An 18,902-nucleotide genomic window follows, 5' to 3' on the forward strand; every position below is an offset into this window, starting at 1 on the left:
TCCTGCCGCACACTCACTGCATCTGGGGAAGGACACTGGTCTGTTCCTCAAATATGCCAACTCCTTTCCATCTCAGGGAGTCTGCCTTCCCTCAGCTAGAAGCCTCCCTCTCCCCACCACCACTTCCTTCTGCCAAGCCAATTCCTATACTTCAGGTTCACTTTAATCATGACAGCCTTCTGCAAGCCTTTGGTCTTAAGCTAAACCAAACTGATCTTGTCATTTCCTGTCTTAGCAGCCAGGCAGTAAACTGCTGGACCAATACTTCAATCAGCTAGTTCTCACACTGGCTGATGGAAAGGGAGAGCTTCTTGTTTTAAAAGTGCCACATGCGGAACTAGGCCGTGGGACCCAGGTGGAGGCCGGGGTCGCGCCCCCGAGAGTGGACCGTCCCCGTCACGCACCGCCGCCGCCATGCCGGACAGCTGGGACAAGGATGTGTACCCCGAGCCCCCGCGCCGCACGCCGGCGCCCTCGCCGCAGACTTCGGTGCCCAACCCAGTAACCTATTTGACGAAGGCCTTCGACCTCCTCATGGACCGGCCCGTGACCCTAGTGAGAGAGTTTATAGATCGGCAGCATGCAAAGAACAGGTATTACTACTACCACCGGGAGTTCCGCCGTGTGCCACACATCACGGAGTGCCAGGAAAAGGATGTCTTGTGCATGTTTGAAGCAGAAATGCAATGGAGAAGAGACTATAAAGTGGATCAAGAAATCGTGAACATTATCCAGGAGAGGCTGAAGGCCTGTCAGCAGCGGGAAGGTGAGAGCTACAGGCAGAACTGTGCCAAGGAGCTGGAGCAGTTCACCCAGGTGGCCAAGGCCTACCAGGACCGCTATCACGACCTGGGAGCCCATTATTCTGCTAGGAAGTGCCTGGCTAAACTGAAGCAGCGGATGCTGGCAGAGAGAAAAGCTGCTAAAGAGGCTGCCACTGCCTAAGGCAGCTCCTTGAGCCTCTTTACAAGATTATCCTCAAAATAAAAAAAGAAGAAATCAGTTTCTGGTAACACCTTTGATCTCCAACCTTGACCCACTGATGACTTTATTGGTTTATCTCCCTTTAAATTCAACTACTGAAGAGAAATAAAGAAAGGCACTATTAACAAGCTTTAAAATAAATAAATAAATAAAAGTGCCAAATGCTTTCTCAAATGGGAAAGAAGTTGTTTACAGATAAGCACTTTAAGATGGCACTGCATACAACTTATAATCTAATCTACAAAGCAGTCCTGTGCTGAGGTAATAGGTTTCTGATTTAAACAAAGCTTACCAGGTAAGACTTAAAAATGTTTATGCACTTTAACCTAGTAATTCCACCTCTGTGAATTTATTCTATAAAAGTAAGGTATATACACAGAAAAAAATTTTAGAGGCATTCATGGCAGCAATATCTATACAGCAAAGAAGAAAAACAAGTAAGCATCAGAACTCTTGGGTTTCCAGGTTTTGAGTTCGAGTCCCACAATGGTATAGAGGTTACTTAAAAATTAAAAAAAAAAAAATTTTAAAAAAGCATCAAAAAGCCTTTGTTGCCACAAAAGAGCAGCTGTTCCAAATATAAAATTAGTACAGCAAGTGAACATCAGCTAAACAAACGAGATATAGGTTTATCTGCATCACATGAAAATGCAGTCTTAAAAATGCTTTAAGTTCTGGTGCATCAACCTTTGAAATTCATGATGGTTCTAACTGAAGAGGGAACCTACTGACCTTGAGCCTAAGGGATCCAGAAGGAAGCCCTTAAAGGCAGGAGGTATTACCAAGCCCCCACAGGTATGTGAGACCTCCTGGATTCATGGAGGTGCTATGGGCCTGGGAGGCAGAAGTCCTGAGTTCTAACTCTAAAATCTGCTGAGAACTCACTATGTGATTAGGTAGTCACACCTCATTTCTCTGGGCTTAAGCTTCCTTATCTGTAAGACAACAAAATCACAAAAAACACTTCCAATTTTACAATTATACTGTCAATCATCAGCTCTCCACAACAGGCACTGAGGTTAAAAAAAAAAAAAAAAAAACCGCTGAAATTGCAAGTCCACCCCAATTTGGGTTGGGAGCCCCTGGACTAGTAGATCCCACTTTTCTAAGCCTCCATCTCATCAGTTCCATGGGGCTACTCCAGAGCACTGTGGAAAACATTAACATGAGACACACAGTACACAAACAGCTAACAGCTAACACTCTTCTTGTCCTCCCGTGGCATCACTGGAAGCTGCCAAGCCTGGTGGAATTTTACAGCTGCTGAACAAATACAAGGAAAGGCAGAGCACAGGGTCAGAGATTGCTGACCAACTTCATGCCCTAAACTGAACTGGTTCAAGTGTGGGAGGAGTGAAATAGTAAAGCTTTAAATTTCCATCAGTGAGAAGAAGAGCTACCATTGCTTGAGTGTTCACTGTATCCCAGGCACTGCTAAGAATGCTATATGCATTATCTAATTTAATCCTTTCAATGATGCTAGGAGGTGAGTACTATTATCGCCTCATTTTTTTTTTTTTTTTTTTTTTACTTATGATAGTCACAGAGAGAGAGAGAGAGAGGCAGAGACACAGGCAGAGGGAGAAGCAGGCTCCATGCACCGGGAGCCCGACGTGGGACTCGATCCCGGGTCTCCAGGATCGCGCCCCAGGCCAAAGACAGGCGCCAAACCGCTGCGCCACCCAGGGATCCCCTATCGCCTCATTCTTACAGATGCAAACCTTGGACATTAAAAAACTTGTTGAGGTCACAAAGGCAGAGATGGGGCTCAGCTTGTGTTTTTAGCACTGCACACTGGCCTCTTGTTTAAAATCAAGAACAAGCTGGGACACCTGAGTGGCTCAGTCAGTTAAGCGTCTGCCTTCGGCTCAAATAATAATTTCAGGGTCCTGGGATTGAGCCCCACATCAGCCTCCCTGCTCAGTGGGGAGTCTGATTCTCCCTCTCCCTCTGTTCCTCCCCCACCGCTCCCCACTCATGCTCATTTGCTCTAATTAATAAATAATCTTTAAAAAAAATAAGACAAGGAACAAATAACTGGCATAAGTTCAGAGATTCTAGAATGTACAGCATAAACCTTATATGTTGTGTTTCTAGCTTATTAGTAAATAGATACTACTGTACATTCCCTTCCTCTTCCTAAACCTAAACCTGATCATATCAAAGGCACAGAAGTTCTGAAATAACATCCTGTGATGTCTGAGTTTTTCAAGACACCTAAGGAAGTAGGACCTTTTATATACCCACACATCATCCTTACAGCAAAAATTACAAACCAGGGTGGGGAAAACTTTTATAAACGTTGGTCCAAGTCCAATTCTAAGCTTGTTCTGTCAAGTAATAGTTACAAGAAATAAACTCAATATTCCTTTGGCTAAACTGGTAGATAAAATCAGAACCAACCACTGCAAACTTATGCTCCTACTTCACTCAGAGCCAGTTTCTAATTTGTTCCCTTCGTATATAAACTGAACACTAGAAAAGTGGACTCACTTCTCTATAAATGAGTGGTCCCTCTACAGAACATACTCTGAGCCTGGATGTGTGCATTTCAATCATTCATCAATTCAACGCAATGACCTCAGAGGTTTCTGGACTCACCAGTACTCTGTCCCCAATTTTGAGCTCTCTTTCTCCTTTCTTGATTGAACCAGCCTCAGAGAGGTTGGAGATAGATTCACTGGCAGTTTTTGTAAGGTTGCTGATCTGAGATGTCGTTGACGGTTCCTTTGCTGTAGGCTGGGATGATTTATGGGGGATATTTGAAGGGGCTCCTGGGGAGGAGGTCATCATGCTGGCTGCAGAAGTGGACAGAGGTGAAGTCGCTCTGGAAGCAGGCGTTGTCTGTAGGCCATTAGCTTCATCTTCCACCTGCACCTTCCTTGTCAACTTCGAAGGGCGGGTGAATATGCCCTTCAGAGGTTCACACTGGAAATACCGAACTCCAGCCACAGAACCATCGTTCTTACCTATGGGTTCATCTAAAACAATCCCGGCCCACTGGCCTGGTGCAAACTGGGTTTCTCCCAGAAACTGGATGAATCCAGGCTTATTCCCATTCACCCAAACTCTCTCCCCAACTCGAAAGTCATCCACAAATTCCTCTTGTGCCTCCGATGATGGTGTGCCTGATGCCTTCTCACTGGATGTTGTTCTTTCTACTGGAGCAACAACTGCAAACAGAAGAAAGGATCAGAAAAGGCTCATATTCAAGTAGACAACTCCTAACTTAATGGAAAAATTGGTGAAACTCCACAGCAACAGGAGCAGTCACAGCTCTTTTAAGTTTTTCTGTTCATCTGTCCTTCTGCCTTTTTTTTTTTTTTTTTTTTAAAGCAAGGAGGCAAAAAGTCCTTGACCCATCGGGGTACCTGGTTGGCTCAGTTGAAAGAGCAAGAGCATACAACTCTTGATCTCAGGTCATGAATTCAAGTCCATGTTAGGTATAGAGATCATTTAAATCAATAAAACTTAAAAAATAACAAAAACAACTTGGCTCATAACTACCATTCTCAATGCTGTCAAAACTCAGTGAGTGGTGGGCTTTAATCCTTATTGACAATTAAAAATGGAAAAAGTCATAGCAAGGAGGGGGAGAAGTCCCTTTTCCAGAGCTCATAGCACAGGTCTGATTTCATTCTTTCCTCTACCCCTTGCCCTGCACATCATGAGTAAACACCCATTCGGATCCCCGGAGACGAGCTCTATTCCCACATGTGAGTAGTCAGGGAGGGATGACAGGTCGAGGACCCTGGAACCAGAGATTCACAATCAGGCTTAAAGGAGGAGAAGATTCAGTGCCACAGCCCTGTCACCTCACTCCAAGACCACCAAATAAACCCTAATTCTTTGCTGGCAGAGAAGAAATCACAACAAGGGGAAAAAGTACCTGGCCAAATTCCCTGTTAAAGCAAGATGACTTTACTCAATTTCAAGCATTCATTCAACAAGTATTTATTAAATATTTGGTATGAACTGGCAAAGAAAGCCCACATTCTTAAGCACTCTACCATTTAGTAGGCATACTGTGGTCTTAATATTTTACATGACCCCTCTGAATTTAATTTCTTCTTAAGAATAAGGGGATAGTTGTATCTATCTCTCATTTCAGTAAATGAAATAATGTATTTATTCATGCTCGCCCTTTCTATGAGTGTCTACCACTCCAGCACTAGTCCCAGGCATTGTTCTCACTAGGGAACAAAGCAAGACAGCATAGTACATGCCCCTTTAGAGCCCAGAGCCTAGAGGTGGGGACACAGTCAGGAGACACACCAGGTAATTTCCGGTGATATAAGTGCTACCAAGGAGACAGTGCCCTTAGGCAGAGCAGTCACAGGAAGGCCTCCTAGAGGAGGTAACACCTGCCCTGAGGCCTGATCAACAGAAAGGGTGAACCACACATAGACAGGGAAACAGAGTGGTCTTGCAGGCAGGCCTACAGGGGGTGCTAAACATCCCTTTCCCCTACACAGAAGAGGAGACTGTGGTGTTTCGATTTGTGGAGGGTTTTTGGTTTTTTTATTTTTTGTTTTTTAGAAGATAATAAACCTTCTCAAATCAAACAGATAATCTGCCAAAGACAAGTCAGCCCAGTCAGTTTTTTAGAATCTATTCCAGCTTTGTACATGAACAATTCTTTCTGACAAGGCACTGAAAGGACAAGTTTCTGAAAAACAATCTTCATAAAAGTACAAAAATGAGCAATGATTTCCTTTTAAGCATCTAAGTTTTAGTGACTACAAACTGCTTTACTCAGGCAGCCCGGGTGGCTCAGCGGTTTAGTGCTGCCTTCAGCCCAGGCCCTGATCCTGGAGACCTGGGATCGAGTCCTATGTCGGGCTCCTTGCATGGAGCCTGCTTCTCCCTCTGCTTGTGTCTCTGCCTCTCTGTGTCTCATGAATAAATAAAATCTTAAAAAAAAAAGAAAGATCTTGGCCCTTCTAGAAGATCAATGAGATTTTATGCAAAAACCTGAAGGAGCAACGTAGGACTTAATTATTTTATGGTGGACACCTGTCGGGAATGGCTGATAACCCATCTAAACAGCATATAAACCACATGAAAAGACCATAAGAGCAAGCAAGCATCAGATGCCCTCTCCTAACTCTCTTATTAAAGACTATCAGTGGTCACTATGGGCTGGAAGCTGAAATGGTGGAAGAGGAGACAGCAGAAGGACAGAGGCTGCTGAAGACAATCCAGGCCACCGCTTCATCTATGAAACAGGGACAGTCTCCTGCATAAGCTGGACTCCAGCCATCACACTGCTTGCTCCCTTGAAACCAAAGGCCAACTTTCAATCACTTAATGTCCTGAAATCTTTTAAGCCAGACTCGTCTTTACATTCTCCACACATCCCTAAACCCCAAAGACGAAGGTCCAGATGGGTTCAGGAAGACACAGAAAAACAAAATATCTTAATATTGTAAGGATTAAATACTGAAGTTACTTGACAACTATTTTAGCACCTTACACTAAATTAACTAAGAGCTCTTAAGATTTTTAAATCTATGGGGCGCCTGGGAGGCTCAGTCAGTTGAGCAGCCAACTCTTGATTTCAGCTCATGTCACCATCTTAGGGTCCTGGGATGGAGCCCAGTGTTGGAAGGGGGTGGGGTCCACACAGTGGGGGGTCGGCTTCAAGATTCTCTCTTTTCGGGATCCCTGGGTGGCGCAGCGGTTTGGCGCCTGCCTTTGGCCCAGGGCGCGATCCTGGAGACCCGGGATCGAATCCCACATCGGGCTCCCGGTGCATGGAGCCTGCTTCTCCCTCTGCCTGTGTCTCTGCCTCTCTCTCTTTCTCTGTGACTATCATAAATAAATAAAAATTAAAAAAAAAAAAAAGATTCTCTCTTTTCCTCTGCCCCTCCCCTCACCTCCCCTCAAATAAATAAATCTTTAAAAGAATATATTTTTAGGTGTAAAATTCCGTATTTTTTGAAAAGATTTATTTACTTAAAGAGCAAGTGAGGGGATCCCTGGGTGGCTCAGCAGTTTAGCGCCTGCCTTTGGCCCAGGGTACAATCCTGGAGTCCCAGGTTCGAGGCTCGCGTTGGGCTCCTGGCATGGAGCCTGCTTCTCCCTCTGCCTGTGTCTCTGCCTCTCTCTCTATCATGAATAAATAAATAAATCTTTAAAAAAAAAAAAAAGAGCAAGTGAGAGAGAGCAAGCAGGGGGAGGGGCATGAGGAGGGAGAGAGACAAGCAGACTCCCGATGAGCATGAAGCCCAAAAGACACCGGGCTTGATCTCAAGACCCTGAGATCACAACTTAAGCTGAAACCAAAAGTCAGATGTCTAATCAACTGGGCCACCCAGGTGCCCCCAAAATTCCATGTCTTTTAATTAAAACTTCCTCAAATATTTTAAAAAATATCAAGTTTCTTAAGGCTGTCTTTTTAAATTTTTCAAATAGGGTTCTAGTTTAGATATAAATCATAGAGCCTTACCAGCAGCAGGTGTCTTCAAGGCTGTGCTTCCAGGCTTAAGGATCTTGGTAGGGGCCTTAAGCCCACTCGGTTTTAGCATACTCATTGTCCTTAGTATGTTGGAGCTGTTTTTCCTTTGCCTGTTGCCACTATCTTGCCCCAACCATTGATACAACTGTGGGTGTTTCTATGGTGAAGTCAGTCTCTGGGTTAAATCTGCAAGAGAAAAATATAAACAGAATTTAGAATCTAGGGGAGGAAGAAAGAAATGACACCTATTATTAAAGCAGCTTTCACAAGCTAAACTTTTCCTTATACATGATGACAAACTGTCTCCACGCTGAACCTAGGCACATGAGAACCTCACATGATAACGTGATAGATAAAAACATGAAGATGCTGCTGAGATGGATCTAGAAGCAATTTACTACCCTAAAAACAAGCAGTTGAACCTATCAATACATTCACTTCTCTTTACCTAATATACCAGCTCGGGACAGTGTCTAAAATCCACACAGTCCATATAAGGAAGTTCTGAAAAAATGTACACCAAACTCAATGGCAGGAGAACAGAGCTTTCAGTTTTTACTTCGTTCATTTCTATATTGCTGTAGTTTTAGGACCACAAGCCTGCATTAAATGCTTACTTTTTTATGTTCACAGAATTATGCAATGCTCAATATAAAATAATTTATATGGGCAGCCCCGGTGGCTCAGCGGTTTAGCGCCACCTTCAGCCCAGGGCCTGATCCTGGAGCCCCGGATTGAGTCCCACATCAGGCTTCCTACATGGAACCTGCTTCTCCCTCTGCCTGTGTCTCTGTCTGCCTCTCTCTCTCTCTCTCATAAATAAATAAAATCTTTAAAAAGAAAAAGAAAAAAATATAAAATAATTTATATGTGGGATGAGAGAAAGGTTCAAACTCTGTAAAAAGCTGTATCTGGGAAGTGCCAAAGGAAAAATTTTTGTTGTTATTCTGTCCACAGAAACACAATATACTTCTGATTTACTCAAGACCAGGTATAAATCTACAACTTTGGCACTCAGGCAAAATAGGATCTTGTCTTATTCTCTTTAAGAAGAAGAAAAAGACGCTTGACGTAATGAGCACTGGGTTATTATTTGCAACTGATGAATCATTAAATTCTACCTCTGAAATTAATTTTAAAAATTAAAAACAAAAAGAGGACGAGAAAGACTGGGATTTTGGAATATGGGAAAAGATTTCCAGACGTTATACTTAAAAACAGAATAATTCAAAGAGAAAAATGCTACTTTTGATTCTGTCAAATGATTGTGTTATTACACTTTGCTGGTAGAGCTTGGATGATGAGGCACCAATGTCACACTGCCATCCTGTCTTACAAGAAATGACAAGGATAAGCAAAAAATCTGGCCAGGGATGACAGAGGTGGCGGCTATGGCCCCATGAAGTGGGATTAATGGTGCCAAATGCCCCCACCCCCAAAGATATATCCATCCAGAACCTATAAATGTGACCTTATTTAGAAAAAGAGTCTTTGCAGGTGTAATTCAGTTAAGGATCTTGAGATGAGATCATCTGGAATACCTGGGTGGGTCCTAAACCCAGTGACAAGTGTTCTTATTAGAGGAAGAGAACTCACCAAGGAGGCACGAGAAGATGGAGGCAGAGACTGCAGTGACGTGTCGCAAGCCAAGGACGGCTGACAGCCACAAAGAGCTTGGGGACAGGCATGAGATGAATGCTCCCTCAGAGCCTCTAGTACATAACCAACCCTGCCGACACACTGCTTTTGGACTTCTGGCCTCCAGAGCTCTGAGAGAACGCATTTCTGTTCTTTTAAGCCTCCCAGTTTGTGCTTATTTGTTATGGTGGCCTAGGAAACTAACAGCCACACTAGTCTGTCTTTCTTTCTTTCTCTCTTTCTTCTTTCTTTCTTTCTTTCCTTCCTTCTTTCATTTATTTTTATTTATTTATGATAGACATAGAGAGAGAGGCAGAGACACAGGCAGAGGAGAGGGAGAAGCAGGCTCCATGCCGGGAGCCCGACACGGGACTCGATCCTAGGACTCCAGGACCACGCCCTGGGCCAAAGGTAAGCATGAAACCACTGAGCCACCCAGGGATCCCCACATTAGTTTTTCTATTCAGAGATAACCAGAGTGAACAGAAATCTTAATAAGACAGCTCCCTCATTAGGCTCCATTTGCAAATTCCCCATGCTTTTTAAAAGGGTTCAAGGGATCCCTGGGTGGCACAGCGGTTTAGCGCCTGCCTTTGGCCCAGGGCGTCATCCTGGAGACCCAGGATCGAATCCCACGTCGGGCTCCCGGTGCATGGGGCCTGCTTCTCCCTCTGCCTATGTCTCTGTCTCTGCCTCTCTCTCTGTGTGACTATTAATAAATACAAATTTAAAAAAAAGGGATCCCTGGGTGGCGCAGCGGTTTGGCGCCTGCCTTTGGCCCAGGGCGTGATCCTGGAATCCCGGGATCGAATCCCGCGTCGGGCTCCCGGTGCATGGAGCCTGCTTCTCCCTCTGCCTGTGTCTCTGCCTCTCTCTCTCTCTATGACTATCGTAAATAAATAAATAAATAAATAAATAAATAAATAAATAATTTTTAAAAAAATTAAAAAAAATAAAAAATAAAAGGGTTCAAAATGGTACAAGGTGTTTTTAAAAATGTCAAAGGTAAGTTATGCAGTTTTCAGAAGACTCTGATTAACAGAGAAAGAACTGCTGTTCCCTGGAAGGCAGTGACTGCCAATCCTATTAATACAAAATTCCCAGGTTCCTTTCCATCACCACCATCATCATCCCCACCATGATAGTGACAGTGGGTGTGGGAATTTGTGTGCAGGTTGATTCAGGGTCAGGTCTGAAGGCACGAGCTTTACTGTAAGGCCCTCAGTGTACACAGCCTGTTAAGATACAAGTAGATTCACTGGCTCTTGCTACTGCCTTAGACGGGAGGGAAGGGCTGAGCCCCTCTAACCTCAGCTGAGAAAGACTATTTACATACATATCCAGAGAATTTGAGAAGGATGAAGGATAGGCGAAGGGCAGAAGCTGCTGTGGGGCCTCATTATATCGTACCTACTCCACCCTGGTCCAACTTCATAAGGTCAGGTAGGTAAGAACAGAACAGAGGACAATGGGCCTGGGCAAGCAATGATGATGGTAAGAAAAGAGGATGACGTGCTCCTTAAAAAATTTCACTCAGGTAGAACAGTGAATTCTAGGGCTCTGGTCAAGCACTCCTTCCTAAAGAAAGATTTTGAAAACCACCACAATCAGCAACTCAGAAGCCTCAGCCAATTTCAAATTTTGTAGCTCAGTACCCTGAGCTCACAAAAATACAACCATCTAAAAGCTCAGCCTAAGGAACAGTGCATGTGGTTACTAGGAACCTAAGAATAGCTATAAACCCAAAGTCTAGGACTTTCTGGTCTAACGTGAATGCTTCTGTCTCTTGCTCCATCCAAGTCATTTGAATCCCAAAGCAGGAAACTGTGACCAAGATATAACAAAGGAGAAACCTGGGTGGCTCAGCAGATGAGCATCTACCTTACCTTCGACTCAGGGCATGATCCTGGAGTTCCAGGATGGATTCCCACATCAGATTCCCCATGGGCAGCCTGCCTCTCCCTCTGCCTATGTCTCTGCCTCTCTCTCTCTGTGTCTCTCATGAATAAAATCTTTTAAAAATTAAAATAAAATAAAATAAATTTTTAAAAGATAACAAAGAAAAGTCTAGTGTTTCTCAATAAAAGAATTAGGAGCACTACTAGCAATGGTGGGTTTTTTAATCTTCCAATTCAAATTTCTTCTTCATGTATTATTCACAAATGGCATGTCAGGCTTGCTTTAAAAAATCAATCTGCCAAAAAACAAAAGTTCGAAATCTTGGTCATGACACCCACAAATTGTAATGACCCAGAAGCAACATCTCTGCATGATGTTTCAAGGTCAGTGAATGTCACCTTAAAACTAATCAATTCCAAAACACATGCAAAAGGAAAAAAAACAAGGGTTCTTGCCTAATATGCTGAGCATAGTTGAATTTCTGATGTTTGTGCTTACTGAATCTCAAGAGTTTTGAACCTAACATAAGACAAACCACCCACTTCCTCTACCCACCCAACATTTAAGGACCACAATACACAGGTTATAATCCACAAATAGTTTTTATGCATATTATCCCATTTGAGGCTTAAAATTCTGTGGCTCAGCTACTATTATCCTTTCTTAATAAATAACGCCTCAGAAATTAAAAGATGTATTTCCTCATTTATTAATGACCTGCTGCCTGAAGTCACTAGGCTAAGCATCAGATATGTATGCAAACAGCAGGCCTGATTCCAGAGTCCAGGTTCTTTCCACAAAACCTAACATTCAAACTTAGGAGGGATGCACACCACAATTAAAAGCACTAGGACTCATCTTACAAAAATGACCTACATGTGTTCAGTACCAAGAATATCCAAAGCACAAAGATAAAACTGTATTATCTGCATCTCAAAATAACTGTGAACTGTCATCATGCCCATTCACGGTCAAAGAAAATGGAGGTCTGAGTAGTTAAGTAGCTTTCTCAAGGTCAAAGAAGTAGTGGCACTTTGGAGCACCTAGGTGGTTCAGTCAGTTAAGCATCTGACTCCTGATATCAGCTCAGGTCATGATCTCAGGGTCATGAGATCGAGCCCCATAGTGGGCTCCTTGCTGAGCACGAAACCTGCTTAGGATTCTCTCTCTCAATGTGTGGGAAAGATCAGAAAGGGAGACAGAACATAAAGACTCCTAACTCTGAGAAATGAACTAGGGGTGGTGGAAGGGGAGGAGGGCGGGGGGTGGGGGTGAATGGGTGACGGGCACTGAGGGGGACACTTGACAGGATGAGCACTGGGTGTTATTCTATATGTTGGTAAATTGAACACCAATAAAAAATTAATTTAAAAAAAGGATTCTCTCTCTCCCTCTGTATTGTGTATGTATACACACACCCACACTGACTTCATATATATATTTTAACATTTAAAAAGTGAAAATACACCAAAATGAAGAAAGGTAATTAGGTATTGCCAAACTAAAAGAAGTATAATCCAGGAAGTCCAGAAAAAGAGTTCAAAAGAAAATGTCTATTTTACAGACACTGGAAAAGGGCTCTCTGGAAAATAAACAAGGGTAGTCTATGGAGGATGCATCAAGATTGCAAAAACTGCATGAAAACTGGAACTAAAGACGTTTCAGACAAGGTTCCAAAATCCCATGCTGATTAAGGTGTGGGTTTCCAGCAGTGACCAAAGGGAATGGTGTCTTTTGGAATTTCTCTCACTATAAATATACAAAGTTATATTTTATAAACTATCATCTCTAAATTTATTATGATTCAAGAGTCTAGCCTGTGAGTAAATGGATTTTAAAAAATGAGTTTCTAAATGAGTGGGAAATATGAGAAAGGGAGACAGAACATGAGAGACTCCTAACTCTGGGATACTAACAAGGGGTGGTGGAAAGGGAGGTGGGTAGGAGTGGGGGTGACTGGGTGACAGGCACTGAGGGGGGCACTTGATGGGATGAGCACTGGATGTTATGCTATATGTTGGCAAATTGAACTCCAATAAAAAATTTTAAAAAATTTAAAAAGTTAAAAATGAGTTTCTGAACTTACAGAGCAGAGGGTAAGCTCACCAATGTAGGAGTGACAGAGCTCTGCCAATCCTACCAACTCCGACTTTGGTTACTGGGATACCATGGTTCTCAGAGTGTGGTCCATTGCACTTCCAGGGCACCTGGAGACCCTTTTACGGAAGCAAAACTATCTTCACGGTATTGCTAAGACATTTTTTGCCTTTTCCACCTCGTTGATGTTTACACTGATGGTGCAAGAGCCCTGGTTGGCAGACTGCAGGCACTGCATCGGGGCAATGGGAACACACCACACATTCTTCCCCACGTGCCCTGCCATAGGTACATGCAGGAGAGGGGAAGCCACTTTCACATAATGTGAAGCACTTGATGTAGCAGAAAACCAAATCATTAAATTTCAACCTTTAAATATGTGTTTTTAAGATTTTTTATTTATTTATTTATTTGACAGGCAGAGTGAGTGGGAGGGAGAGGGAGAGAGAATCTGAAGCTGACTCCACTGAGTACAGAGCCTGCTCTGGGGCTTGATTTCATGACCCTGAGATCAGGACCCGAGACCAAACTAAGAGTCAGATACTCAACTGACTGAGCCACCCAGGTACCCAAAATATGAGCCTTTTCAATACTCTTGAAAAGGCAAGAGTACAAATTGGCAAGCACACATGAAGCACTTCTGCTGAGCACCACTGCACCATGTCTCAAAGAAAAACGTGTGCAAAGGGCAGACTTAATAACCACTTTCTTCATGGAACGTCAATTTTATTTGAAAAAAAAAGACTGATAAACTATGATTACTCAGGCTTGAGTGTCTGGCAGATATTTTCTTGAAAATGAACTACATGACCCTGTCACTTCAAAGGAAACAACTATTTGTTGACAATGAGAGAGTTTAAGCATTCAAGAGAAATTTAGAATTTTGGAAAACATACCCTCCACTATGAGCTTGACAGCTTCCTAATACTAAAGACTTTTCTGATGAGATCAACAGTATTAACAAATGTAATTTTTTTATATTATATAATGAAATGTGTCATTAATGGAAATGTGCCACTTGGTGAATCAATATTTTTCAACCTACAATGCAAAATGTTACAAAGTCATCAAAGTACAAAGTAGACCAATGGATTTTTATATAACAATAAAAGTTCAAAAAAAAAAAAAGTTCAGTTTCAGATGTCACTTTTATGAAACTACAACCTACCAAATTTTGGGAGTAGTATCAAAGAAGAAAATCCATAATTATCTGAACATGCTCTTAAAATCTTTTTTCCCTTCCTCTTCATCTGTGTGAGGCCAATTTTCTTCATGACCTCAATCAAACAACTTCTCACTACAGATCAAATGCAGTAGCAGCTGCCTTCTATTAAGCCTATCTTCTATTAAAGACAGATTTGCAAAAACAAAAACAATGTCTTCTCGTTAAAGTTATTTTAGAGAAATAGTTACTCATTAAAAATTGATGTAGGATTAAAAAAAAAATTAAAAAAAAAAAAAAGGGGGATCCCTGGGTGGCGCAGCGGTTTGGCGTCTGCCTTTGGCCCAGGGCACGATCCTGGAGACCCGGGATCGAATCCCACATCGGGCTCCCGGTGCATGGAGCCTGCTTCTCCCTCTGCCTGTGTCTCTGCCTCTCTCTCTCTCTGTGACTATCATAAATAAATAAAAATTAAAAAAAAAATTAAAAAAAAAATTGATGTAGGGATCCCTGGGTGGCACAGTGGTTTAGCGCCTGCCTTTGGCCCAGGGTGTGATCCTGGAGACCTGGGATCGAATCCCACGTCAGGCTCCCTGCATGAGGCCTGCTTCTCCCTCTGCCTGTGTCTCTGCTTCTCTCAATCTCTCTCTCTCTGTGACTATCATGAATAAATAAATAAAATCTTTAAAAAAATTGATGTAATGTGTAATAGGTTTATTATAATTTGATGAATATTTTAAGCTTTAATTTCTAATATGGTAAACATCAATAGATAAAAACCTAAGAAAAACTCAATTTTTAAGAATGTGAAAGGGTCCTGTGGAAAAAAGTGTGAGAACTGCTGCGATGTTTATTTTTACTTTACATTTAGAGTTGCAAAGGCTGAAAACCCCCATTCCCCAAGGGCTTCTGGAAGCATGTGCTTCTGATTCAGATATTTACAGATGAGGATGCCAAGTTAGCAAATACAGCATTTACTACTGTATTTCCACTGGCACGGCGCCGTGCTGGGGGGCTGGGTGAAATAACTGACAACCTGTGGGAAGACAAGAAGTATGAACATAAACCAAAAAGAACACACATTTGGGGTATTTATACACGTAAATCAGGCATTTCTCTATAGCAGTTATCAGATGGACTGTACTCTAAATCAGTAGTTCTCAAAATGTGCATAAGCGCCACCTGGGAACTTAGAAATGCGTGTTTAGGGGCACCTGGGTGGCTCAGTGGTTGAGTGTCTGCCTTTGGCTCAGGTCATGATTCTGGGGTCAAGTTCCGCATCAGGCTCCCCGGGGGGACCCTGCTTCTCTAACATCTGCCTACATCTCTGTGTCTCTCATGAATAGATAAATAAAATTAAAAAAAAAATGTGTGTTTATGGGGGCCCCTGCCCAGACTTACTGAAACTAACTGGGGATAGGCCCATATTTTAGCCCTTCTAGTGATTCTGATTCAATAAGAACCATTCACTGCTGAATGATAAGAAAAGTCATCCTAAATTTATTTTCTCAATTACACGCACATGAACCATCCAGGTGTCCGAGTCCCCAAATACCACTACAGAGGCCTTGGCACTTCAGTCCCCTATGCTGTTGTTTTGGGCAGTTTGCTCCACCCTGAATGCCCTTTCCAAGTCTAGTTATCTCCATCTGCTCAAGCCTTACTCGAGGGTAAACTTAGGCATTCAACTGCCCCACAAAACCTTCTCCCAAGTTCACCAGTAAAATTATGCCCATCCTGCAATTACCTATAGTACTGAGTCTGTACCTCTTCCTAGCACCTGGCACACTGAGTTGTGTGTGGAGTCTATACATTCCAGCAAACTCTATAAGCACCTTGTAGTCAGTGTTATATTATTCTCCATAGCACTTTATAAACAATGCTTGTTCAATAAAATGGGGAAAAGTCTCAATTGTTTAAATGACTCTGCAAACCAGGTAGGGTGTATCAGTATTTTAAAAAGTCATACTTGAATGAATGAATGAATGAATGAATGAATAAATAAATAAATAAATAATCATACTTGGGGGGCACCCAACTGGCTCAGTTGGAAGAGCACATGACTCTTGATCTCAGGGTCATGAGTTCAAGCCCCACACTGGGTGTGGAGATTACTTAAAGTTATACCTGGTGCTTGCTACAGGTCACTGAAAAATACATGATCTAGACGTAAGCTCAAGAAATTTATAATGGAAGAAAGGAAGAAAAGACTCACATATATATAAAAAATAACTAAGAATACAATATAATGTACAAGAAATACCAAGCCGTATGATGTTCCTAAAAGTATGTTTTTAGAAGATGGGAAGGTAAAATGGATTAAAGCAGAATGAAAAGGCTCCATGGTGAGACAGGATTTCGGCGAGGGCTCAAAGGAAAGTAATAGTGTTGTACAGGTGTTGGCAGTCAGGATTTTCACAAAGTAAGACTCTGGAGAAGGAGATGAAGGAGGAGGAAAGGCGTAAAGCATGTGAATAAGACGGTGAGGAGCCTGATTTGACTAACATCAGAAGATTCTTGCAAGAAATCAAGGGAGACAAGTGCCTTAGAGTTCAATCTAAGAAATTTACTATGATCAGCTTTTATTTTTTATTTTTAAAGATTTATTTATTTATTTATGATAGACATAGAGAGAGGGAGGCAGAGACACAGGAGGAGGGAGAAGCAGACTCCATGCCAGGAGCCCGACGTGGGACTCGATCCCAGGACTCCAGGACCGCGCCCTGGGCCAAAGGCAGGCACTAAACCGCTGAGCCACCCAGGGATCCCCTATGATCAGCTTTTACTTGCCTTTCACTTCAAGTGAAAAGCCTCCTTTACTTCAAGAGTCTAGGGGTAGGAAATGAAAGATGTCTGGAGTTTCCTGTTAAGCCCGGAATTTATGTCAGTTGTTCATCTCAGTTATCTTAACCTGGCTACCACTGCCAAGCAAAAATTTAAACCAAGCGTTGGCAGTATGCCAAGTCTTCACCAACTCCAACTGTGGGTCCAAGTAACAGATGGGGACTGCCAGGGCAGGTCTTAAGTTTCAGGAAAGAACCATGAGCATCTGAAGTCAGTAATCAAAATGGAAATACAAAGGAAGATTCTCATCTCAAATCCTTCAGATAACACCTTAGCAAGGATAAATTTGGAGAAGCTATTAAAGATCAGATACCACCAAACACAAATGACAAATTCCAGCCTTCTCTACCACTTTGCACATGGGGGGTACAGGGGAGACCAGATATCCCATGACCTACTCTGCCTTGATAATGTGAACATTTATGAAGGGAAACTCACTAACACAGAGTCAGGAAAGCTGTACCAGTCAAGAATTGTCAAGGACAGACCTCAAAAGAAGTGTCAAAAGGAGAGAATCATCAATTAGACGCCCCCAGTGGTTGAGCATCTGCCTTGGGCTCAAGGCATGATCTCCAGGTCCTAGGATTGAGTCCCACATTGGGTTCCTCTCGGGGAGTCTGCTTCTCCCTCTGCCTATGTCTCTGCCTGTGTCTCTCATGAATAAATAAAATCTTAAAAAAAAAAAAAAATTAGGGGCAGCCCCAGTGGCACAGTGGTTTAGCGCTGCCTGCAGCCCGGGGTATGATCCTGGAGACCCAAAACCGAGTCCCATGTCGGGCTCCCTGCATGGAGCCTGCTTCTCTGCCTGTGTGTGTGTGTGTGTGTGTGTGTGTGTGTGTGTGTCATGAATAAATAAAATCTTTAAAAAATAAAAATTAAAAAATAAATAATAATAAATAAAAATTAAAATTAAAATTAAAATACTACCCTTCCCAACTTCCTTCTCCATAAAATAAAGTGCTTCTCCTTTGTTGGACTAGCCTATGGTTTTTACTATGGCTTGTTTGTTCCATACTGCAGTTATCTGCTATTCCCAAATCTTTTTTTTTTTTTTTAAGATTTTATTTATTCATGAGGCAGAGGCATAGGCAGAAAGCAGCAGGTTCCTTGCAGGGAGCCTGATGCAGGACTTGATCCTAGGACCCCGGAATCATGCCCTGAGTCGAAGGCAGATGCTCAACCACTGAGCCAGCCAGGTAGCCCCCCAAATAAAATCATTTTTGCTGGTAAAGTAAATTTTATTTTTAAGATTTTTATAGTATCTTACCATCAATTGCTCATACCAGCCTCTGAGTCATACTGAAAGCTAAATATTCTAGACCTGCACTATCCAGTATAGTAGTCACCAGCAACATGTGCTGCTTCAACTTTAAATTCTTTTACAATGAAATGAAAATTCAGAGGCACCTGGGTGGCTCAGTTGGTTAAGCATCTCACTCTTGGTTTCAGGTCAAGTGAAGCTCAGCTGGAATCTGCTTAAGATCTTCTCCTTCTCCCCAGACTCCATGCACACACATGCATGTGTGAGTTTCTCTAAGAATAAATCTTTAAAATGAAATAAAAATTCAGCTCCTCAGTCACATCAGCCCCATTTCAAGTGCTCAATAACCACAGTGCCACATATAAAACAATCTCTATCACCACAAAAAGTTCTATTGGACAGCACTATTCTAGAACCTCCTCCATCCAGGGAGGATCTACTTGCCAAATGCCATCTCCTGAGGAAATTTTAAGGTTATCTGAATTATACTGCTTTAGTCAAAATATTTTTTACTCCTCTTTTAGAATAACTTCAGAGATAAAGTTGTACTTCATTGG

At 42.4% G+C, this 18,902-nt stretch overlaps 2 protein-coding genes across 8 annotated transcripts in view; one reads left to right on the forward strand and one right to left on the reverse strand.

Moving 5' to 3' along the window:
• CLIP1 (CAP-Gly domain containing linker protein 1) overlaps positions 1-18,902 on the reverse strand; it is a 127,582-nt gene that overhangs the window by 82,699 nt on the left and 25,981 nt on the right. For 6 of the 7 annotated variants that reach the window (XM_055322817.1, XM_055322813.1, XM_055322818.1 and 3 more), the window contains exons 2-3: positions 7,436-7,630; positions 3,586-4,157 (exon numbers count right to left, since the gene is read on the reverse strand). In XM_055322817.1, the coding sequence (XP_055178792.1) occupies positions 3,586-4,157; positions 7,436-7,520 (657 nt within the window). In that variant the 5' untranslated portion in view covers positions 7,521-7,630. Of the gene's footprint in view, positions 1-3,585; positions 4,158-7,435; positions 7,631-14,246; positions 14,272-18,902 lie in introns of those variants that run through there. The other variant, XM_055322816.1, reaches the window with a different exon arrangement.
• Positions 320-1,002, forward strand: LOC129507967 (NADH dehydrogenase [ubiquinone] 1 beta subcomplex subunit 10-like). Its single transcript, XM_055322820.1, has one exon. The coding sequence runs from the start codon at positions 415-417 to the stop codon at positions 943-945; it is 531 nt and encodes a 176-aa protein (XP_055178795.1). The 5' UTR covers positions 320-414; the 3' UTR covers positions 946-1,002.

Source organism: Nyctereutes procyonoides, unplaced genomic scaffold (assembly GCF_905146905.1).
Source record: "Nyctereutes procyonoides isolate TBG_1078 unplaced genomic scaffold, NYPRO_anot_genome, whole genome shotgun sequence".
Taxonomy (NCBI): Eukaryota; Metazoa; Chordata; class Mammalia; order Carnivora; family Canidae; genus Nyctereutes; species Nyctereutes procyonoides.